General features: G+C 51.1%; 1 protein-coding gene across 1 annotated transcript in view; it reads left to right on the top strand.

Moving 5' to 3' along the window:
- The window catches only part of GALNT14 (polypeptide N-acetylgalactosaminyltransferase 14), a 187564-nt gene that overhangs the window by 167995 nt on the left and 1458 nt on the right, over positions 1–18111 (top strand). The window contains exons 10-14 of the mRNA XM_006910362.1: positions 1099–1225; positions 3479–3571; positions 7668–7751; positions 8226–8370; positions 18040–18111. The exon at positions 18040–18111 is cut by the window's right edge and continues 72 nt beyond it. Coding sequence (XP_006910424.1) covers positions 1099–1225; positions 3479–3571; positions 7668–7751; positions 8226–8370; positions 18040–18111 — 521 coding nt within the window. The remainder of the gene's footprint in view (positions 1–1098; positions 1226–3478; positions 3572–7667; positions 7752–8225; positions 8371–18039) is intronic.

The following is an 18111-nucleotide window of genomic DNA, read 5'->3' as shown; positions in this document are numbered from 1 at the left end:
GGGGGACACCCTGCTCTGGTTACAGTCAATAAGGGGGTACACTGGCTAGAGAAGTTTAAAGCAATAATAAAACTGCCTAACAGTCGTGCTGCTTTTTATTATCACTACGCATTGGCAGTTCTGAACAATGGCACCACCTCGGTGTGCCACTGCTGCCTTCTGGGGCAGAACCACTGCTCCAAGCCTGCTAGTAAGCGGCCCCAAGGGGAAATGCACACGCCAGCCCAATCCCAGGGCTGGTAACTCCACCTCACCCACCTCCCTGGGGTACCTGCAGCAGCAGCAGCAGCAGCCAACCAGGAAGACATGGGTATGTGTGCAAAATCCCCACCCAGGGGAGCAGCCCCAGCAACAGCTTTGAGTCTTCCGGAACATTCTATGGCTGCTCTTAATCTTCCTTCTCCAGGGAGGGCTACGATTCAGGTGCTCTTGCAGAGAGGTAGAATTGCAGTCTGGGTGTTGGGAAGTGGTCTCCTGGACACGTTGTCAGGTGCCTCCTGGAACGAGTCCTCTCTGTTGCATCCCGGCCATGTGGTTTGCTAGCCTGTCCGAGTGTGAAACTCGCTAACTCCATAACAGCCACTTCTACCTGGACCTTGACTGTCAGCAAATTCTCCCATATTTTCGAATGGAAATTCCCCTCTGTCCTGGTTCTAATCCTCTGGGGTCCTACACGCGAGTGTAATGCCTTCCGCACTGAAAACTGCCACATGTCCGAAAGCAGTGCTCTTGAGACCCCAGGGCTTCTTCTTTTCCAGCCTACGGCATCGCGGCTGGCCCCGACGGTGTGCCAGGGCTGATTTAGATACGTGCTTCTCCCCCATGCAGGCCGCGGTCCCCGTGTGAAATCGCACCACCCTTCCAGGTGTGAGCTGTCATCCCAGTCTGTGGGTGGAGAAACAGGTTTCCTGGCCAGTTAGGCACACAGTCTGGCTGTGCGCTCCGCTCTAAACCCTGCACCCGAGGCCAGGCGTAGCCCGTCCTCAACACTTTCTTGGACTAGGGTGTTCCCTGGCACCTGGTTCCGCAAAGCTGCCATCCCGTGTCCCCACCTGCCCGGGAGGCAGAGCTGTGACGGGGGGCGTGGCTGTCTTGCAGAGATCTCCTTCAGAGTGTGGATGTGTGGAGGCAGCCTGGAGATTGTCCCTTGCAGTCGAGTGGGGCACGTCTTCCGGAAGAAGCACCCATATGTTTTCCCGGATGGAAATGCCAACACATATATAAAGTAAGTGCGTGTCCCAGGGACTCCGTGGGGAGGGCAGTGGCCGAGGGCTTAACTGGCGCTGGGCTGCGGCTGACCCCGGTTCTCTGGTAGGTTTTCGGAGTGTTCTGGGTGATCAGGAGCCACGTGTCATGCTCTCAGGGCCTCTGCCTAAGCAGGGAGGCCAGGCTTGCCCATCCAGCATTAGACAGGGGCCCCCCAGGCTTGACAAGGCCCCGCATGTGGCCTTGGGACCTTTAAGTCACTGGGCACTACAGAACTCAGGGCTCTGGGTATTTTGGGTCGTTTGGGGTCAGGGGAAGGGAAACCGTTCTTTTGCCCCTGAGTTCTAGAGGATCTGCTGCTCCCACCTTCGGGCTGGGTCACCAGGGCAAAGGTCCTTGAGACAATTTGGGAATGGGGAGGTACAGCGGACACGGACACGAGGTATGTGCCTGCTCCAGGGCCTCACCGGTGCACGGAAAGGGTCCGGGCTGGGGCAGGCCCTGCCACCTGAGCTCCTGTCCTATAGGGTGCTCTTGTGTCCTACATGGGGAAGGACAAGATACCAGGGACTCAGTGACCCAGTGGTGCCCACATGCCTCTTCCTGCTGCCTCCCTTCAAACACCATCTCCTCTGCTTGATTTCTCCTCTTTCAACCTTTCTCTCCCTTAAAAATCATTCCTGTATATTCTTTTTTCTCTCTTTTTTCTTCCCCCCTCTAGCGTCCTCTCTCCTTTGCTCTCATCCTCCTGTCTTTTCTCATTTGAAAGCTTCACTCGCCCATTTATTCCCCTTTTTCTTTACTTTTCCTGTTGTTTGGCCCATTTGCGGGAGGGAGTTGCTAAGCACCTCGTTGGGTGTTTTTCTTCCTTTGGTGTCACCTTCCTCATCCGTGTTCTCTGTCCTTGGTTTTTCACACGTATGAACAGCTGTGGGTCACATCCGGACCCGGCCATCTGGGAGGACGTGTGGGTTTGGGCCGTGGGGAAGTGAACACCTTTCCTGGAAACTGGTGGGCAAGGGCGGGGCAGTGAGATGCCCAGCGGGCAGGAGCAGTGGCAGCGGGGAAACGAAGGCAGGGCTGGCTCAGCTGTCCGGTTCTTAAAGGGAAAGGTGAGCTGGTGAGCTCTGGTGTAGGAGAACAGTGTGGCTGTGATGTGGAATGGGGCCAGCCTGGGAATGAGGGGACAGAGCCTTGGGCTCCGAAACATTGTCATTGAGACTGGGCCCTGGCCAGTGGGCGTCCTGCATGCCACCAGTAGTTCATTCAGTGATTAGAGAGATGCGGCACAGCTGGCTCTTGAGCAGCGTCCAGTTTGCTGCTGGTTCGGCCTGTGGAAGGCCCAGCAAGGCAATAACTGCTTTTGGTGCCCCGGGAACTTGGCTGTGTGTGCATAACTCATTCCAGGTCCACCAGGAAGGGCTTACACGCCACTCTAGCAAATGCTTCTGCTCCAAACAGAGCCAGGAATCTGGAGGAGCACACTGTCTTTGCCGAGACCCCAAGTTCACGTCCAAGGGCCTCAACGGGTGCTGCTCCCACACTGCTCCCGGCATCTGGTTGCTTTGATGTATTTTTTCTCTACTCTGGGCTCTTCCTGGTATTTGCCTCCCTGACTGCTAAATGATGACAGTCTCAGTATTTCTCTCTCTCTGTCTTTTTTTTTTTCCCATGACCTTTGGGGTCAGACTCAGAGCAAATACCTGATTTAAAAACCTTAAGAATCTGACAGGGATGCCTTAACTACTGAATTCTTTACACCTGCACCAAGCTATTTGCTCTGACTGCGGGGAGACCGTCTGTGATTGGCTTTCCCCTTGGAGAGCTGGTACCTCAGCATGTTCCTGTGTAAAGGGGGACCACCTGGAGTAGGAGCCCGTGCACGGCCCACGGCAAGATGGCCGACACAGGCCTGCCCTCCCTCTTGGTTACCAGTGCTGATGGACGTGCCAGGCTCTCCTGGTTCTCTTCAACCTGTGACTTTTTTTTTTTTTTGAGAGTCATAGAAATTCAATTTCTGGGTAATTTTTCTAGTGCCTACCTTTTGGGGAAGAGTTTGTCATTACTATTAAAATCCTGTGTTTTGGGGAAAAGGACCCTTTGGAGGTTGAGTGGGACCTGGCTGGACTCAGCACCCTGGAGGGAATAGTGTCACGGGACCACGGTGGCTCCAACCTGGGTGATTCTGCCAACCTGCTTATGGGTGTGTATTTTAACTGTACACCGTGGGTCCTCTCAGCCTCTCCCTGACACCCCCTCCCCTCCCCCCTAGGAACACCAAGCGGATAGCTGAAGTGTGGATGGATGAATACAAGCAGTACTATTACGCTGCCCGGCCGTTTGCCCTGGAGAGGCCCTTTGGAAAGTAAGTGTCCTTGCTGGTTGATTTGTGCAGAATCAAGAAGAGCACCAGCCCATAGGCCCAAGGGGAACACTCCTGACAGGCTTGTCCTGTCCGCTCAGCTGGTCTCCTGGGCTGCTAAGCCCCTCTGGGCCCCAGGCTGTGGCTGTTCATTCATGTCCCTCTTGCTCTTGCACAGTTTTGGGTGTACAGGGCTTGATGCAGCTCCTGTGCAATGACTACTTGGCAGTCTGGACCACCAGCTCAAAAGGCGGGGCTGTCCTTGTACACTGGACTGCTAGTTCCAGCTTTTTACAGAAAGGTGAGATGTAAGACTAAACAGCCTTAGTGCCTCCAGGTTGGAGTGCCTTCCTCCTAGTTCTCAATCACCTGAGACTAAATTCTCCTTCCTTGGAGGTACGGTACGCATATAAATGTCCCCTACAGCAATGCTCCAGCTTCACAGGAGTAGAAGAGCTCAGGGAAAGGATTTAAGTGCCAAATGCTATTACAGAAGGTATCTCATTAGTCCTTCCGAACTCTACGGCGTGGGTGTGGTTACTCCTGTTTTACAGATGAGAGGACTGAGATGTCTCCAGGTTAAGGTATTTGCCCTGGATCACACACTGTGAGAGGGGGATGAGGCCCAAACCATACCCGCCTGAATCTAAAACTATACGACGTTGCATTCCCTAACCCAAAGCTAATTTGAGCAGGGAGAAATGGCAACTTCGTTGATATTGTCTGCCTTGGGTTGAGGAGAGTGGCCAATGGCTTTTGGCCATACAAATGTCACTCAGTCAGACTAAGGGTGTGGAGCAGATGGGTTTTTTTTGCAGTCTACACTGCATAAGCCAAACCCATAACTGCTTGGGAGGATTAAATCAGACCCCGCCAAAATGAGATGCGTCTCTGAAGTCATTAACCCAAGCTGTCCCTCCAGTTCTGTCTTTCGGAGCCTCCCAAGGTGTTTGTCTCAGCCCTCAGGAATCTTCCGGTCTCCTGGCGTCATTCATCTACTCCCGCTTTCAATTCCTTTCCTCTCTGGCTTAGATTCTGTTCTCTTGCTTAGAGAGCTTAAAAGACATTGTCCTCAGGTCTTTTGCTCTGCTGTGCATCTGTCAACTCCCTCAGGCGAAGTTTTCTTAACCCCCAGTAAACCTGATTCTATACCTTTTCCTCTCCTGTGCACAGGCTGCCAAATAGTCTTAGGAAATATCAGCTGGTGCTGCTAACGCTCTGTAACCATCGATCTCAGGGAGGTCTTCTGTGTGCCTACTGGTCCTGCCGTCTTTCCTGGCCAGAGTTTTTCCACCATCTCCATTGAAACATTTTCCACTCTCCTCAACCACCGAGTCCACCCACTCCGTTCACTCTCAGCAGATGACACCTTCTGTTTTATAGATGAATCAATTTCCCAACACAAACCGACCTAGAAACTTCACTGTATCTGCACCATCCCTCTCTGTCTCTTTCATCTCTAAGGACAAGGTGCATCTCCTGCTATGATAGGCCAGCCCTCCACCTGTATTTCAGATGCACCTTTCATTTCTGCGTTCACTCATAAATCAACATTTATCGGGTTCTCATTGCCTGAATTCATCTCCTCCTGCCTCCTGGCTCAGGGCTTCTCAAACTTTAATGTGCACACAGACCTCCTGGGGATCTTGTTAAAATGTACATGCTTGTTCAGTAGGGCTGCATTTCTAATAAGCTCACGGGTGATGCCATGCCCTTGGTCCAAGCACCTCAACTTGAAGAGCAAGGCTCTAGGGTGATGATTCCCAGAATGGCCTGCATATCACAATCACCTACCAATGCCTCTACTCCCAGAGAGTCGATTTAATCTGGGGCACGGCCCCAGCTGTAGAATTTTTAAAAGACACTCCCCGCAAGGTGATTCTAATGTGCAGATGGTGCGGGAACCACTGTTCTAGGGAACTTTGCCCTCCATGTGTCTCCATTCTCTCCGGGATCACTCATCTCTCTACTGCATGGTTCCCATCAGCATTTGAACTTATGCGGTGTCTTACGTCTTAAACATTCAAAAGGGAGAGGAAGAAAGAAAACTACAAAAAACTCTCCTTCACTCCAGGTCTGTTCACTACTTACACCCTGTCCTCTGATCTTTTTAGAGCCAAGCTTTGTGAAAAGCTGCCTGCATCACTCTCTGAGGCCCCCTGTCTGTGATCGGAGGCCTTGCCCTCCATCCCCTGTGATCGCTCCCACCATGACTCCCTTGGACCCCACGCCATCCTCTTTGTGACCCCATTAGTATGAGCTTTCTCCCACCCTGACCCCTTTATGGTGCACCTCTGATCTCTGGGTTTCCATAACCGCTGCCTTGGCTTTTGTCCTGTTGCTCAGGCTCCACCCTTCTGGGTCCCAGCTGCAGCCGTCTCCTCTCTCCATCCTTATATGTTGGTCTTCCCCAGCGGTCTGCCATAAGCTTTCTTCTTACTGCACATTCTCCCTGGCATCAACCACCACTTCCGTGCTGCTGACGCTCACATTTCTTTCTCTACCCTGGACCACTCCTCTGACTCCAGACCCTTATATCCAAGTATCAACTGGACATCTCCACCTGGATCTCTCCCAGTCTCCTCCAGCTCAACAAGTTCCAAGCAACTGAACTCATCCACATTGCGCCTCACCTTGCTCCTTGTCCCACATTCTCCATCTCAGTGAAAGCTCTTCCTTGCGTCTTGTTGCCCGAGTCAGAAATCTGGGTGTTAACCTGGACTCCTCCCCTTCCTCTTCCCTCATGTCTAAGCAGTCATCACATCCTGGTGACCCAGGTCCTTGTTAAACACTGAACATTCAGCATTTTAAAAATAACCGACGTCATTCCTGTCCACCTGGAGGTTACAGTCTGGTGAGGAAGTGTGGCTGGTGCTACATCAGAAGTCCTGGTGCCGCGAGACTGTCCGATGCAGTCTTAGGTGGATAGAAGGCGGTGCCACTGGACAGCGCAGGGCCAGTTCTGCATGAATGCCCAGGAAGGACAAGGTGTAAGTGGAACTCGATGGCTGCTAGTGGAGCAGATGGAGAGAATTGGAGGGACTTGAACTCGTTACTTCTCTCCATTTCTACCCCTACTTTTCTACCCTGGTTTCTACCCTGCAAGCATGATCAGCACCCTGGTTTCTACAGCTGCCTCCTAACTGACCTCCCTGTCTCTATCAGACCCATTCACCATCAGTAAGTGCACACATCACCATGTCATGCTCCGCTTAGAAGCCATCAACGACACCATTGCCCTTAAAGTCCAAACTTCTCCACATTCTCGCCTCACAAGACCCTGTGTGGTCTGTATCTTCATCGCTCATCCCACTCATTCTTCCAACGCCCCTCCTCCCCGCCACACACAGCATTCACACACGCACATATGTCCACCTCCTACAGCGCTGCTCCTGCCAGAGAACTCACCACTCTCTGCTATTCTGCGGCCTCTACCAGAAGCCCCTGCCTCACCCACCTTCCAGCTTGTCCTGATAACATCAGCTTTTCCTTCAGCATCACCACCTTGAACCACTGACCCAACAAGCAAGGGCACCCCTCTGAGGTGCTCCCACAGCCCCCCATGTGCCCACCCCACGTCCACACTGAGATGGATCTCTCTCTGTCGCTGGAAAGCTCCTCATTATATCCCACATTGGTCACAATGCCCTGGCAATAGTAAGTGCTTGATAAATATTTGATGAACAAATACATGACCAGGTCCCAGAACCAGCCAAAGAAGAGAATTCTCTGAGGCCAGGGTGGTCAGGGGTTGTATTTTGACTCAGAATCCAGAGAGGGATTTGTGAATAAGTAGCCTGAGTCCCGACAGTGAGTTAGTAACACCCTGTAGTCTCGTTTTTAATGAAAAGTAAAAACAACCCCCAAATCCATTTTCATGTAAAAACACGTCTTTGGTGTCATTACCGCACCATTGTGAAATATTGCCAAGTGTTTCTATAGCTCTGTCTGGAGTTCTAGAAATCTGCCTCGGTTAATTTCTCCAGCACACTCCAGAGATCTGTGGGTGCAGAGCGTGGGCAGAGGTTGTGCTTTGTGCTTCCCAGCCTGGTGCCTCTCTCTGACACAGCTGTGTTTTTGTTGTTGTGTCTGCCTTCAGCATCGAGAGCAGACTGGACCTGAGGAGGAGTCTTCAGTGTCAAAGCTTCAAGTGGTACCTGGAGAATGTCTATCCAGAACTCAGGTATCTGCCCTCCTGTTTGAGCTTCTGGTGGCTGCAGTGAGAGGCCCTCAGCTGAAGTGGTCTGGAGAAGGGACAGCCTCTGGCCAACTGGATGAGGGTTTTTAAGCATTACAGAGGTTTGAGAAGAATCGGCACCCCTTTGTCCCTGAAACCGGAAGAAGAGTGATATCAGTAATTGAGGGATTAGGTTAGCTAGTAGCAGAATTTGTCAACTGCTAGGGCCTGAGCCCCAAGGTATGACCTGAGGACATGTACGCGCTGGCGGGGGCTCCCTTCCAGGCTCCATCTACCCTGAGGCTCCTGGGTCTTTCCTTGCTGCCTTGTTCCTAGGGATATTATTCCCCGCTAGAGCAGAGCAAGTCATTGTAACACAGCCCAGGGCGAAACGCCCTTGCTATTCTCGAAGCACTGCCCCAGTGGCTAGTGTTATAATCCAAAGAGGTGGGAATTCTCATCTCTCTGGCTGTCCTCTAGAGTCCCCCAGGATTCCTCCATCCAGAAGGGCAATATCCGACAGAGGCAGAAGTGCCTGGAGTCTGAAAGGCAGAAGAACCAAGAGGTCTACAACCTCAAGTTAAGCCCTTGTGCAAAGAACAAAGGCGAGAATATAAAGTCCCAGGTAAGTAACTGGCTGGGGATTTGCAAACGTGTGTACAGACTCAGCCTCCGTCACCTGCTTTTATATGAAACTTGGTGTCCACTTATGCCCAGAGCTCAGCAGCAGAGCAGGAGAAGCAAGACTCTCCCTCACTCTGGGACTGGGTTCACTCCGCCAGGTTTCCAAATGCATGGAATTCCTCCGAAAGACATCTTATCAGACAACATTATGCTTATAGAAAATTGCCTTTTAACTAGCAGTTTAATGAGTATGGCATCAATGTTCAACCGACGTGGGCTGAGTCAGGCAGGGCACACAGGACACCTGCCTCCCAAATATGAAATGCAAACAGGAAAGCGTGCCGCTGGGTGACACTGCTCCAGGATGAAATGCCTGCTTCGTGAATCTCCCCACGGATTTAACCCAGATTTCCAGATAGTGACCTCAGATTTGGTATCTATCTGCCATCCCTCCATCTGTCTGCCCTTCATCCCAGGATGGAGGGCAAGGCCTCAATCACATTTGGTAACCGTCGTCTTCCATGCCCTTCTCTGGGCAAGGCCCTCGCTCATCCCCGTCCTGCACTCAGCAGGCCTGTGGATCCACCTCCACTATCTCCTGCTTCCCCCAGGTCTGGAGGAGCCGTGTCACGAGAGAGTTTTTCTTGTGCCTCGATTCTTCAACATAACACCCCTGTGTCCTGTGGGTCAGTGTTCTCCCCTCTGAGGATAGAACTGCTCTTTGAAAGGTCACCGACACAGTCACAGCCCGCCTCATGTCTATAACATTTGGCCCGCTAGATCCGTTAAAGGAGAGTCATCTCCTAACTTCCCTCCTGGCTCCGGTGGCACTGTGCGATCCCGTGTTTCCGTTCTTTCTGTCTCTGTTTTCTTTGCTGGCTCCTCTGCCCGACGCTCATACATAGCCTTAGGTTGAGTATTCATTAAGGTTCCCAGGTCATTGTTCTTTTCCCTATAAATGGTTTCTTGGAGGTTTTATCCATGCTTTCAGCTTCAGCAACCTCCTCTCTTTCATCGATTCACAAATTCTGTATCTTCATCCACCCATCCCTGAATTCATTCATTCATTCACTCAACAAACATCTACGTTCTCTGCTAACTGGAGATGCAGAGATGAAAGGATAGGTCACAGGCCTCTGTGGTCCTTCAAGGGATCGAATGCAGAAATAAGCATGTAAGCAGCCGTTCTGATATAAACTGTCCTGGGCAGAGTTTTGTCTAGGGCACTGTAGAAGCACCGAGAGATAGCACTCGACATATGCATGAAGAGCAGGGTCATCTTCCCCGAGGACTTGAAAAGAAACCTCATCCTGATTATCGGGCCCATCTGCTATGGCTCCTTTTTTTCCTGCACCCCTGTTTCTGCAAGTCCCATCATCCCTTCCCTCAGAATAGCTGTCCTTGGACCCTTCAGTCACTTCTTCATGCCCGGTCAGCATTCCTCAGTCGGCATTGTTGACCTTTTGGGCTGGATAATTCTTTGTAGTCAGGTCGCCCTGTGCTCTGTAGGCTATCTAGCAGCATCCCTAGCCTCTGCCCACCAAATGCCGGTAGCACTCCTAATCATGACAATCAAACTGTCCCCAGGCTTTACCAAAGGCCCATGGGGCACACATATAACCCAGTTGGGAATCATTGTGTTGTTAGACTGTGGCCACAGCCTTCAGTGCCTGCCCCTCACCCCCATCTGGCATGCAATCATCAAACCATTGTTCCCCATCCCGATACAGCCTTCAGTGGCTCCCTATTGTCTACCACAAAAATCCACATTCTCAGCCTGGTGCTTGAAGCTTCTCAGCACCAGCCTCCAGCTTGCTGTGACTTTCCCAAGAACCATCTCTCTGCTCCAGCAGCACACAGGAGGGGGCTGCCTGAGTCAGATAGGAAAAGGAAGCAGGTATCGGTTTTGCTTTCGGTATGGCAGGCTGGCTGGGAATGACATAATCTGTTCAAGTGGCATTTAGAAAAATGTGAGTAGGTGACACACATCCCTTCTGAATCAATGTGTGGGCACTGCTCGTGGGGATCCCAGCAGCCAGAATGTTGTCGTCCCCCTTTTTCTGGGACAGGAATTTTCTTGGTCCGTGTCCAGCAGAGTAGAGCCTTTTCTGGTACTTAACATTGTCGACTGCATAAGGAAGTGGGAGGAAGGGAGCAATGGGATCTCTGGGTCTCAGGGAGGAGCCCCCCAATAGCTTGGCCCCAGGGAGAGCTTGCCAGGCCTTTATTTGACCTGAGAGAAATGGTACCGACCACAGCCGATCTTCCAGTGGCCTGAGAAAGGTGGGGGAAAAGGAGACCTCTGTGGGAAACTAAGGGTTATCATAGTAAGATCTTCGAGTGAGAAAAGAATTTTTCTAGAAGATAGTGCCCAGCTGTCACTCCTCTCTGCTTCGGAGTGAACAGTTGGGTGCGTGTGGCAGCAATGTGAGTTAAGGATAATGGAAGAACACGCTGAGATAGAAAGATGTTCAGTCCACTCCAACAGATGACACCGAGTGTCCATGGTGCACCAGGTAGCAGGCCGCATGCTGAGCTGCAAGGCGGGGTGATGCTGGATTACACACAGCCCTCTCTCCTGGAGCGGCCAACAGCGGGACTGGGATGCGTGTCCAAGTATTCTGAGGCTGTTAAACCCATTTTAGACGGACGGGAATCCCCCGGACTGTTTCAGCCAGCATAATGCTCCGTGTGTGCGTGCGTGCGTGCGTGCGTGTGTGTGTGTAGTATACGCCTTGGTAGGATTGACATATATTACCTTTCTCTTTCAGTATCTGCTCCTCCTTTTTACATGAACTCAGGCCCATCTTTCTGCTTCCCACCCCTTTTCTGCTAATGAATCATGGCGCCGAGCAGTTCTCTCCTCTTCGCCCTGCTTTGCCACTTTCCTCCTACATCTCTCTACTTGTCCTGCCTCTTGGCCTGTCCAGAGAGAGTCCCATCTGCCCCTCCGTCCTTCACATCCCTTCATGTGACTCATTCAACCCTCTCTTCGGCTCGCACTTCTCCTGTCTCTGAGAGCCCATATCAAGGAAGTGACTCGAGCACCCTGGGAAGTAGGCACAGTGGTCCCCCTTATTGTGGTTTCATTTTCTGTGGTTTCAGTTACCCGTGGTCTGAAAATATGAAATGGAAAAATTCCAGAAATGAGCAACATATATGTTTTTAAATTGCATGCCGTTCTGAGCAGTGTGATGAAACCTTGGGCCATCGTGCCCCACCTCAGACGTGAACCGTCCCTTAGTCCAGCGTCACCTCACTGCATATGCTCCCTGCTCATTAGCCACTGAGTAGCCATCTCGGTGATCGGATTGACTGTCTCGCTATCTCAGTGCTTGTGCTCAAGTCACCCTTATTTCACTTAATGCCGGCCCCAAAGCAGAAGAGTAGTGATGCTGGCAATTTAGATATGCCAGAGAGAAGCCATAATGTGCTTCCTTTTAGTGAAAAGGTGTGTATGGATAGGAGAAAACATAGGATACACAGGGTCCAGTACTATCCGCAGTTTCGGGCACCGTGGAACGTATCTTCTGTGGTTAAGGGGGGACCACTGTATTACGATTATCCTCATTTTACAGGTGATGAAACCAAGTCCTGGAGAGATTATATACTAGTAAGTGGTGAAGGCAGGATTTGGAAAATGTGGCCGCCATACCATCAGCTCTGCTATTGCTGCTGCTGCCAGAGTCGTGGCTGGTTCTGTTGGCCTTTTATTCAAGTTCAGTCACAGGAGATGTCTGTCCCTGAGATGCTCTTCTAGGCTGTAAATATCAAAACTGTAGATCAGTTCTACTTTGACAGGACATAGCAGGTAAGAGATTCTTCTTGGCCAGTTCCCAGTGGCAACCCCATGAGGAGGGAAACAAAGGTCAGATCTCAAGTTAGGACTTGCAGGGAGCAGACCAGAGAGTAGGCCCCTCCCCTAACATTGATGGACACTGGGGCAGGCGTAGGAGTGGAGGCCCCCACTTAGACCAGGGGACACAAGCAATGCTGGCTTCCAGCCTGGACAGCCCCACTTTTGTCCCATCGTGGCTGTCCCCCATCATGGATTCCCAGCCCGCATATCCGTGCTTGGTCACTTCCCTCTAAACTGTTCGTCCTGGGCCTAGGTGTGTGCTAGGGACACAGTCTACCTCAGGAGGACAGACCCAGAGGTGAGATCCACACAGGTCCTGAAATCAGGCTCAGGTCACTTGGGTTAGGGATTCCCAGGTCCTAGATATCTGGGGTGAAAGCACCAGAGGGTGGAAGCCAAGAGCTAGCGACTCACTGTCCATGTGGTATGTCACCAGGCACAAAGGAGTCCTCATTATTGAAAAGAGACTATCAGACCATGTCTTTCCTCTGGTTCTGATGCTGGCTCTGACCCCTGCTTCACCTCCAGCCCCTTTTATCCTTCACCCTGCCTTGCCTTCCTTTCTTGGCTTACTTGTCAACCTTGGAAGCAAAATGTTTAATCGGAGTGTGTATTGAAGATGTCGGCAGACGATGCCTTGAGTGAAAGGCAAGAGAAATACATCCTAGGTGTGTAAACAAGTGAAGCCCAAGAAGCCTCTAGGTTAAGTTGCCTCTTAACTTCATTGGAGTCCCAGGATGTTTGGGAAAGTAGAAGGAAGACAGATACACCAACCTGGTTGCTATCCCAGTTTAGAGAAAGGGAAACCACACAAATTAAAAACTCCTGACTGTATCCTCAGCAGATTAGGCTACTGGCTTATGAAGTATGCATGCAAGTGGCTGGATACCCTGGGAGGGTAAGATGAATATAAATGTTCTTCCTCTAAATGTGGACTCACATTGGCACCTCTTGGTGAGTCTGCCCTGGGACAGGTTGCCGGCACGTCACCTTCCCTGCGTGATACCACCCTTCCTCCTTGAGCTTTCTTAACGTACCCTTGGGAATGGCCCCACTGCAACTGCCTGTCCTGGGAGGCAAAGCAAAGGCAGTTTTCTAAAGGAAGACCTCTAGGGCCATTTCTCTTCCTATTAGCTTCCTCCATCATCACAGTCAACGTGCAGACAAGAACTAGCACTTGCTCTGTGATAGGCACTGTTCTGGACACACATATGTGTCAACCCATCTATTCCTCGCAGTGACCTTCCGCTGTGGGGACTGATAGTATCTTCATTTTTCATATGAGGGAACTGAGGGGCCGAGTTAAGTAACTCACCCAAGTTTACAGGGCTAATAAACGGGTGAACCAGGATTCAAGCCTCGGTAGTCAGTGCATTTGGGTGATCCTTCAAGGATCCAAAGGCCTCAAGAGGTCAGATGAACTAAAATTTCACTTGAACCCACTTGTTCATTCCAGACACCTTGTCTGCAGCACTTTAAGGGTGTTTGATGGACGAGTGTGCTGCTTGGTGTGGCCTTAGCAGTTCGAGGCCAGGTGGTGGCCCTGGATACTCTCAGCTCAGATCTCATCTCACCAGGGGGGTCTCATGGTCACAGTCAAGCCCAGAGTCTGCTCCTCGCTTTGCCCAGAGTAACTATCGACTTCAGTCCCCGCTTCCATAAAACCTACCTACTTCCTGGGGTCGCTATGAAGATTAAATAGACACTAAATGTGATGCAGCTAGAACTGAAGAGCCCCTTATAAATGAGTTATTTCGGCTCTCTAACTACAGCATAACCAGTAGTGCGGCCTTGCATTCAGTGTTTCTTCTGCGTTTACTATTCCCCACTCAGAAGAATTTTTGAACAGGAAACTCACCACCATCAGTAAATGCTGTGGGCTTCTCTGTTAACGAAAACACAGCTTCCTAACTTCTCTCCGTGTGTGACTGTTTCTCTAGGCTCACCCAGCCACTTCTTCCTCCCACATGTCATAAAAATACTATTCGCAGAGAGTCTGCACCTGGGCCACACGCTCCACATACATCATCTTATTTAATCTTCAAACAACCCCATGAACCATGTACCCTCATTTCACAAATGGAGCAGGCAAGGCTCAGGGAAGTTGAGTAGAGCTACCCAGGTCATACATGAGTGATGCCGGAACATGGTTCAGCCACAGGCCTGCTGCCTCCACACACCAAGGCCTTAAGACTAGGAGAGGGTTTCTCAGCCTCTGCACTATTAATGATTTGTGCCAGGTAATTCTTTGTTGTCGGGACTGTCCTGTGCATTGTAGGATGTTTAACAGCATCCCTGGCCCACCCACTATGTGCCAGTGACCACCCCTTCAAATCTAGTCATATAATCAAAACATATCACCAGACACTGCCAGGTGTCCCCTGGGGAGGTGGATAGGGGCAAAATCCCCTCACCCTGAATTGAGAACTGCTGCCTTAGGCTGGTTGCTTCTTGCCTCCTAGAGGTGGCCCTGGACCATTCTAAGATTAGCCCTTGTGCCTGGATCCCTGACTCATCTTCATGCTTGCCTCTCTCGGAACTTAGCTCCTTCAGTTATGTCCTCTTAAGAATATCTTTCGTCTCTGCTTCTCCATGCAGTGCGAGACATGAAGCCCCAGGCCGGGCGCTGTGGCTCCCTTCATCCCAGCTTTCACAGCTGCGGCCAGACCCGCATTTACTAGAGAGAAGTTTGCTGTCCCCACTGCCAGGCAGTCCTTTCTCCCACCACAGTAGCTGTCTCCAGAGGCTTCCTCAGCACAGACTGCCTCAAAGCTGTCCAGCCTGGACCATTCCCCCCACACTTTCAGTTACCTGTTTCCAGGGGAGGACTCCCCCCACCTCAGCCCCTTATCGGCCTGTCCCAGTGGTACCGAGGCCACCCACCCCCCTCCAAGACAGCCCCTGGTTTCCTTCCATGAGTATGGAAGTGACTTTGCCAGTCCCCCAAATGGAGCCGTCAGCAGACGCTCCAGTGCTCATCGATGGAGGCCAGGCCAGCCTGAGCGGCCACTGTTGCCTTCCTTTTCTGTCCATTTCTGTCTCCAGGATTCATTTAATAAACCCATTCATCACCGGCCATTCTGGGAAGTCTGACAGGCGGCAGAGTGGGAATTGGAAAACCTTCGTTGCTCCCCTGCACCCCACTCCTGTGTTCTGCTTCCCTCTCCTCTCTCCTCTCCTGCAGATGTGACCTGGGAGCTGTGTTTCTCTGGGAGATTGTAAGGCTGAACCATTTCAATGCCAGTAAAGCACCGACTAATGGAAATTCCACTTAGCGGAAGAGCTTTGAGCCCCATCTGTGCATGTGCACATTCTCCCCTGGGAGGTCTTGAGGTGGTTTCCTCAGACCTCAGCCCCAGCCCCTGGGGTGCACCCTATGCATGCCTTCCTGGAAGGCATTTGTGGATGTCAAAAGAACCTCCCCTCCCCACCCGTCCCCCATGCCATCCCTAGCACTTCCAGTTTTTGAAGCCCCTAGGGTTTTAAAAAAGAAGAAATGCCAAAATGGGCTTTCAGAAATTACGGTATATTTTAAGTTTTTATGTTGAAGCAGTTCATGCTTTTAACATAAAAAGTTCAAAGCCAGTTTATTGTGGTGATCATAGGATAATTGCAGGGTTTGTCGTGAAGATGCTCAGGCATGGTTCACTGCAAGCTGTGTGGTGGGGGTGATGGGACAGAGGGATCACCCTCATCATCTTTCCACATCGGTGACTGTATGTTTAGCCTCATTTCTAGACAATGGCAGAATCATAGGTTGAGGGCAGTGGTAGTTGGGCCTGAGCAAATGCCTCCTGGACAGCCCTGCCCTTGACTCTGGACCCCAGGCCCTTCTCCCCCTTCCCAACAAAGCGAGGAATTTTCTGAACTAACACCCAAGATCTGCTCCCACCTTCTTGATCACACTCTAGATGTCTAGGACCCCAGAATTCCCCCCACATGAATGGCCTGAGTCTGATTTCAGAATCTATATGAATCTCATCCCTGGGACTGTTCTCCTGAGGTAGACTGTCCCTCGCACATACCTAGGCCCAACGGGGACAGTTTAGAGAGGAGTGACCAAGCAGAGATATTCAGGCTGATAGTTCACGACGCACAGAGCCTGGTCTGATACGGAGTCCGTTGAGTGTGGGCCTCCACTCCCACGCCGCCCCAGTGCCCACCAACGTTAGGGGAGGGGCCTGCTCTCTGGTCTGCTCCACCCCCGCAAGTCCTAACATGGGGTGCGTGCGACCTTTGTTTCCCTCCTCATGGGGTTGCCACTGGGAACTGGCCAAAGGAAAACCTTTTGCCAGCTATCTCCTGTCAAAGTGGAGCTGATTCATAGTTTTAATATTCACAACCTGGAAGAAGGATCTCAGGGACCGACATCTCCTGTGATCGGACTTGAATCAAAGGCCTCCAGAACCAGCCATGACTGTGGCAGCAGCAGCAAAAGCAGAGCTGATGGAAGGATAACCCCTCTGAGCCTTATTTTTGCCATCTGTAAAATGGGAATGATAATAGTGCCTACCTAAGAGGATTCTCATGAAAATTCAATTAACCTGTGTAAAGCTCCCAGAACAGTACCTGGCACACAATAAGTGCCCCATACTTGTTAGCCATTATCAGCAGTATCATCCTGGTTTTGTCTCTGTGCCTACCCGCATCTTTCCGCTTATTCTAGAGGAAGGCAAAAGGTATATGTAGAATAGTGACAGTCGCAAGGCCACAGGAGAACTTCTCAATATATCCCAAAGAGTACATTTAATAACTTTTTACTATAAAAACAATTCAAATATGTATGTAGGTATAGGAACAGATGTATGAAGAACCCCCATGTACCCATTCAAGGATTCTCAAATCACAGCCCGTCTTTTTTCATCTATATTTCCATCTACTACCCAGGGAGTACTTTCTGGTCTAGGTCTTCTTCTAACACTAGCTTTTGAAAAGGGACCAAAAAAATCCACAGGCAGGACTCAACCCTAGGGAACAGAGACTCCCACTGGGTTGGTGGCCCCATCCCGGTGTGAGAGACAAGGGAAGGTCCCAGAAGATCCCTTTCCTGCTATCAGGAAAGGCAGCAGTCAGCATTCTGGTGGGGACAGCAGAAGGACCCAAACCTGTGGGCAAGGAAGAGGAACAAGTCAAGTCACAGAAAGACATCGACTATGTCAGTAGATAGTGGAGGGCAGGAGAGGACCAGGGCCAGGAAGTGGCCAGCATGAGCTAGGGGAACTGCGAAGCAAGGAGCAGGTGAACACCGTGTCAGCTTGTAAGACATGTCCTAGAACAGGGGCCGGCCAGCTAAGGGACCCTTTTTTCATTCTTGGGCCAAGGAGAAGTTGCTGATGAGGGACTTGGTCTAGAGGCTGAGGGCCACCTGGTGGGCAGAGGCGAAGGGATCCAGCCCTGAATGGGGTCCTCTCCTTCAAGTCATCCAGTTCAGGAATTATTCTCTTTGCCCCATGACGAAGGCAAAGGGCAGATATCTCTATTTTTCGGCCTCGGCAAAACATCCTGGAGGTTTACACCTTGACATTGTGCCAGCACTTTCACGCCCTGACGGAAGAGCAGGGAAGTGTGCGGGCTTCTTCAGCAGTTAGATGCTCTCTGCTCCCTGGCACTTACCTCATGTATTTCTTCCATTGGCTCTTCAGTAGCATTTTCCAAGGTAACCTTGTTGACAGTGGATTCCTGCTAGCTGTCCCCTCCCCCGGTGCTTTTTACCAACCTGTGCAATATCATCACATGTGAACACAGTAGTATCCCACCAGTGGTGGCTTCCAAGGACCCTAATGTGACCCTCCTTGGTTTCTTCCCCTCCAGATCTGGGCCTTCACATACACCCAGCAGATCCTCCAGGAGGAGCTGTGCCTGTCAGTCATCAACTTTCACTGG

The sequence above is a fragment of the Pteropus alecto genome, unplaced genomic scaffold (assembly GCF_000325575.1).
Source record: "Pteropus alecto unplaced genomic scaffold, ASM32557v1 scaffold61, whole genome shotgun sequence".
Taxonomy (NCBI): Eukaryota; Metazoa; Chordata; class Mammalia; order Chiroptera; family Pteropodidae; genus Pteropus; species Pteropus alecto.
This window is presented reverse-complemented; position numbering and strand designations above follow the sequence as displayed.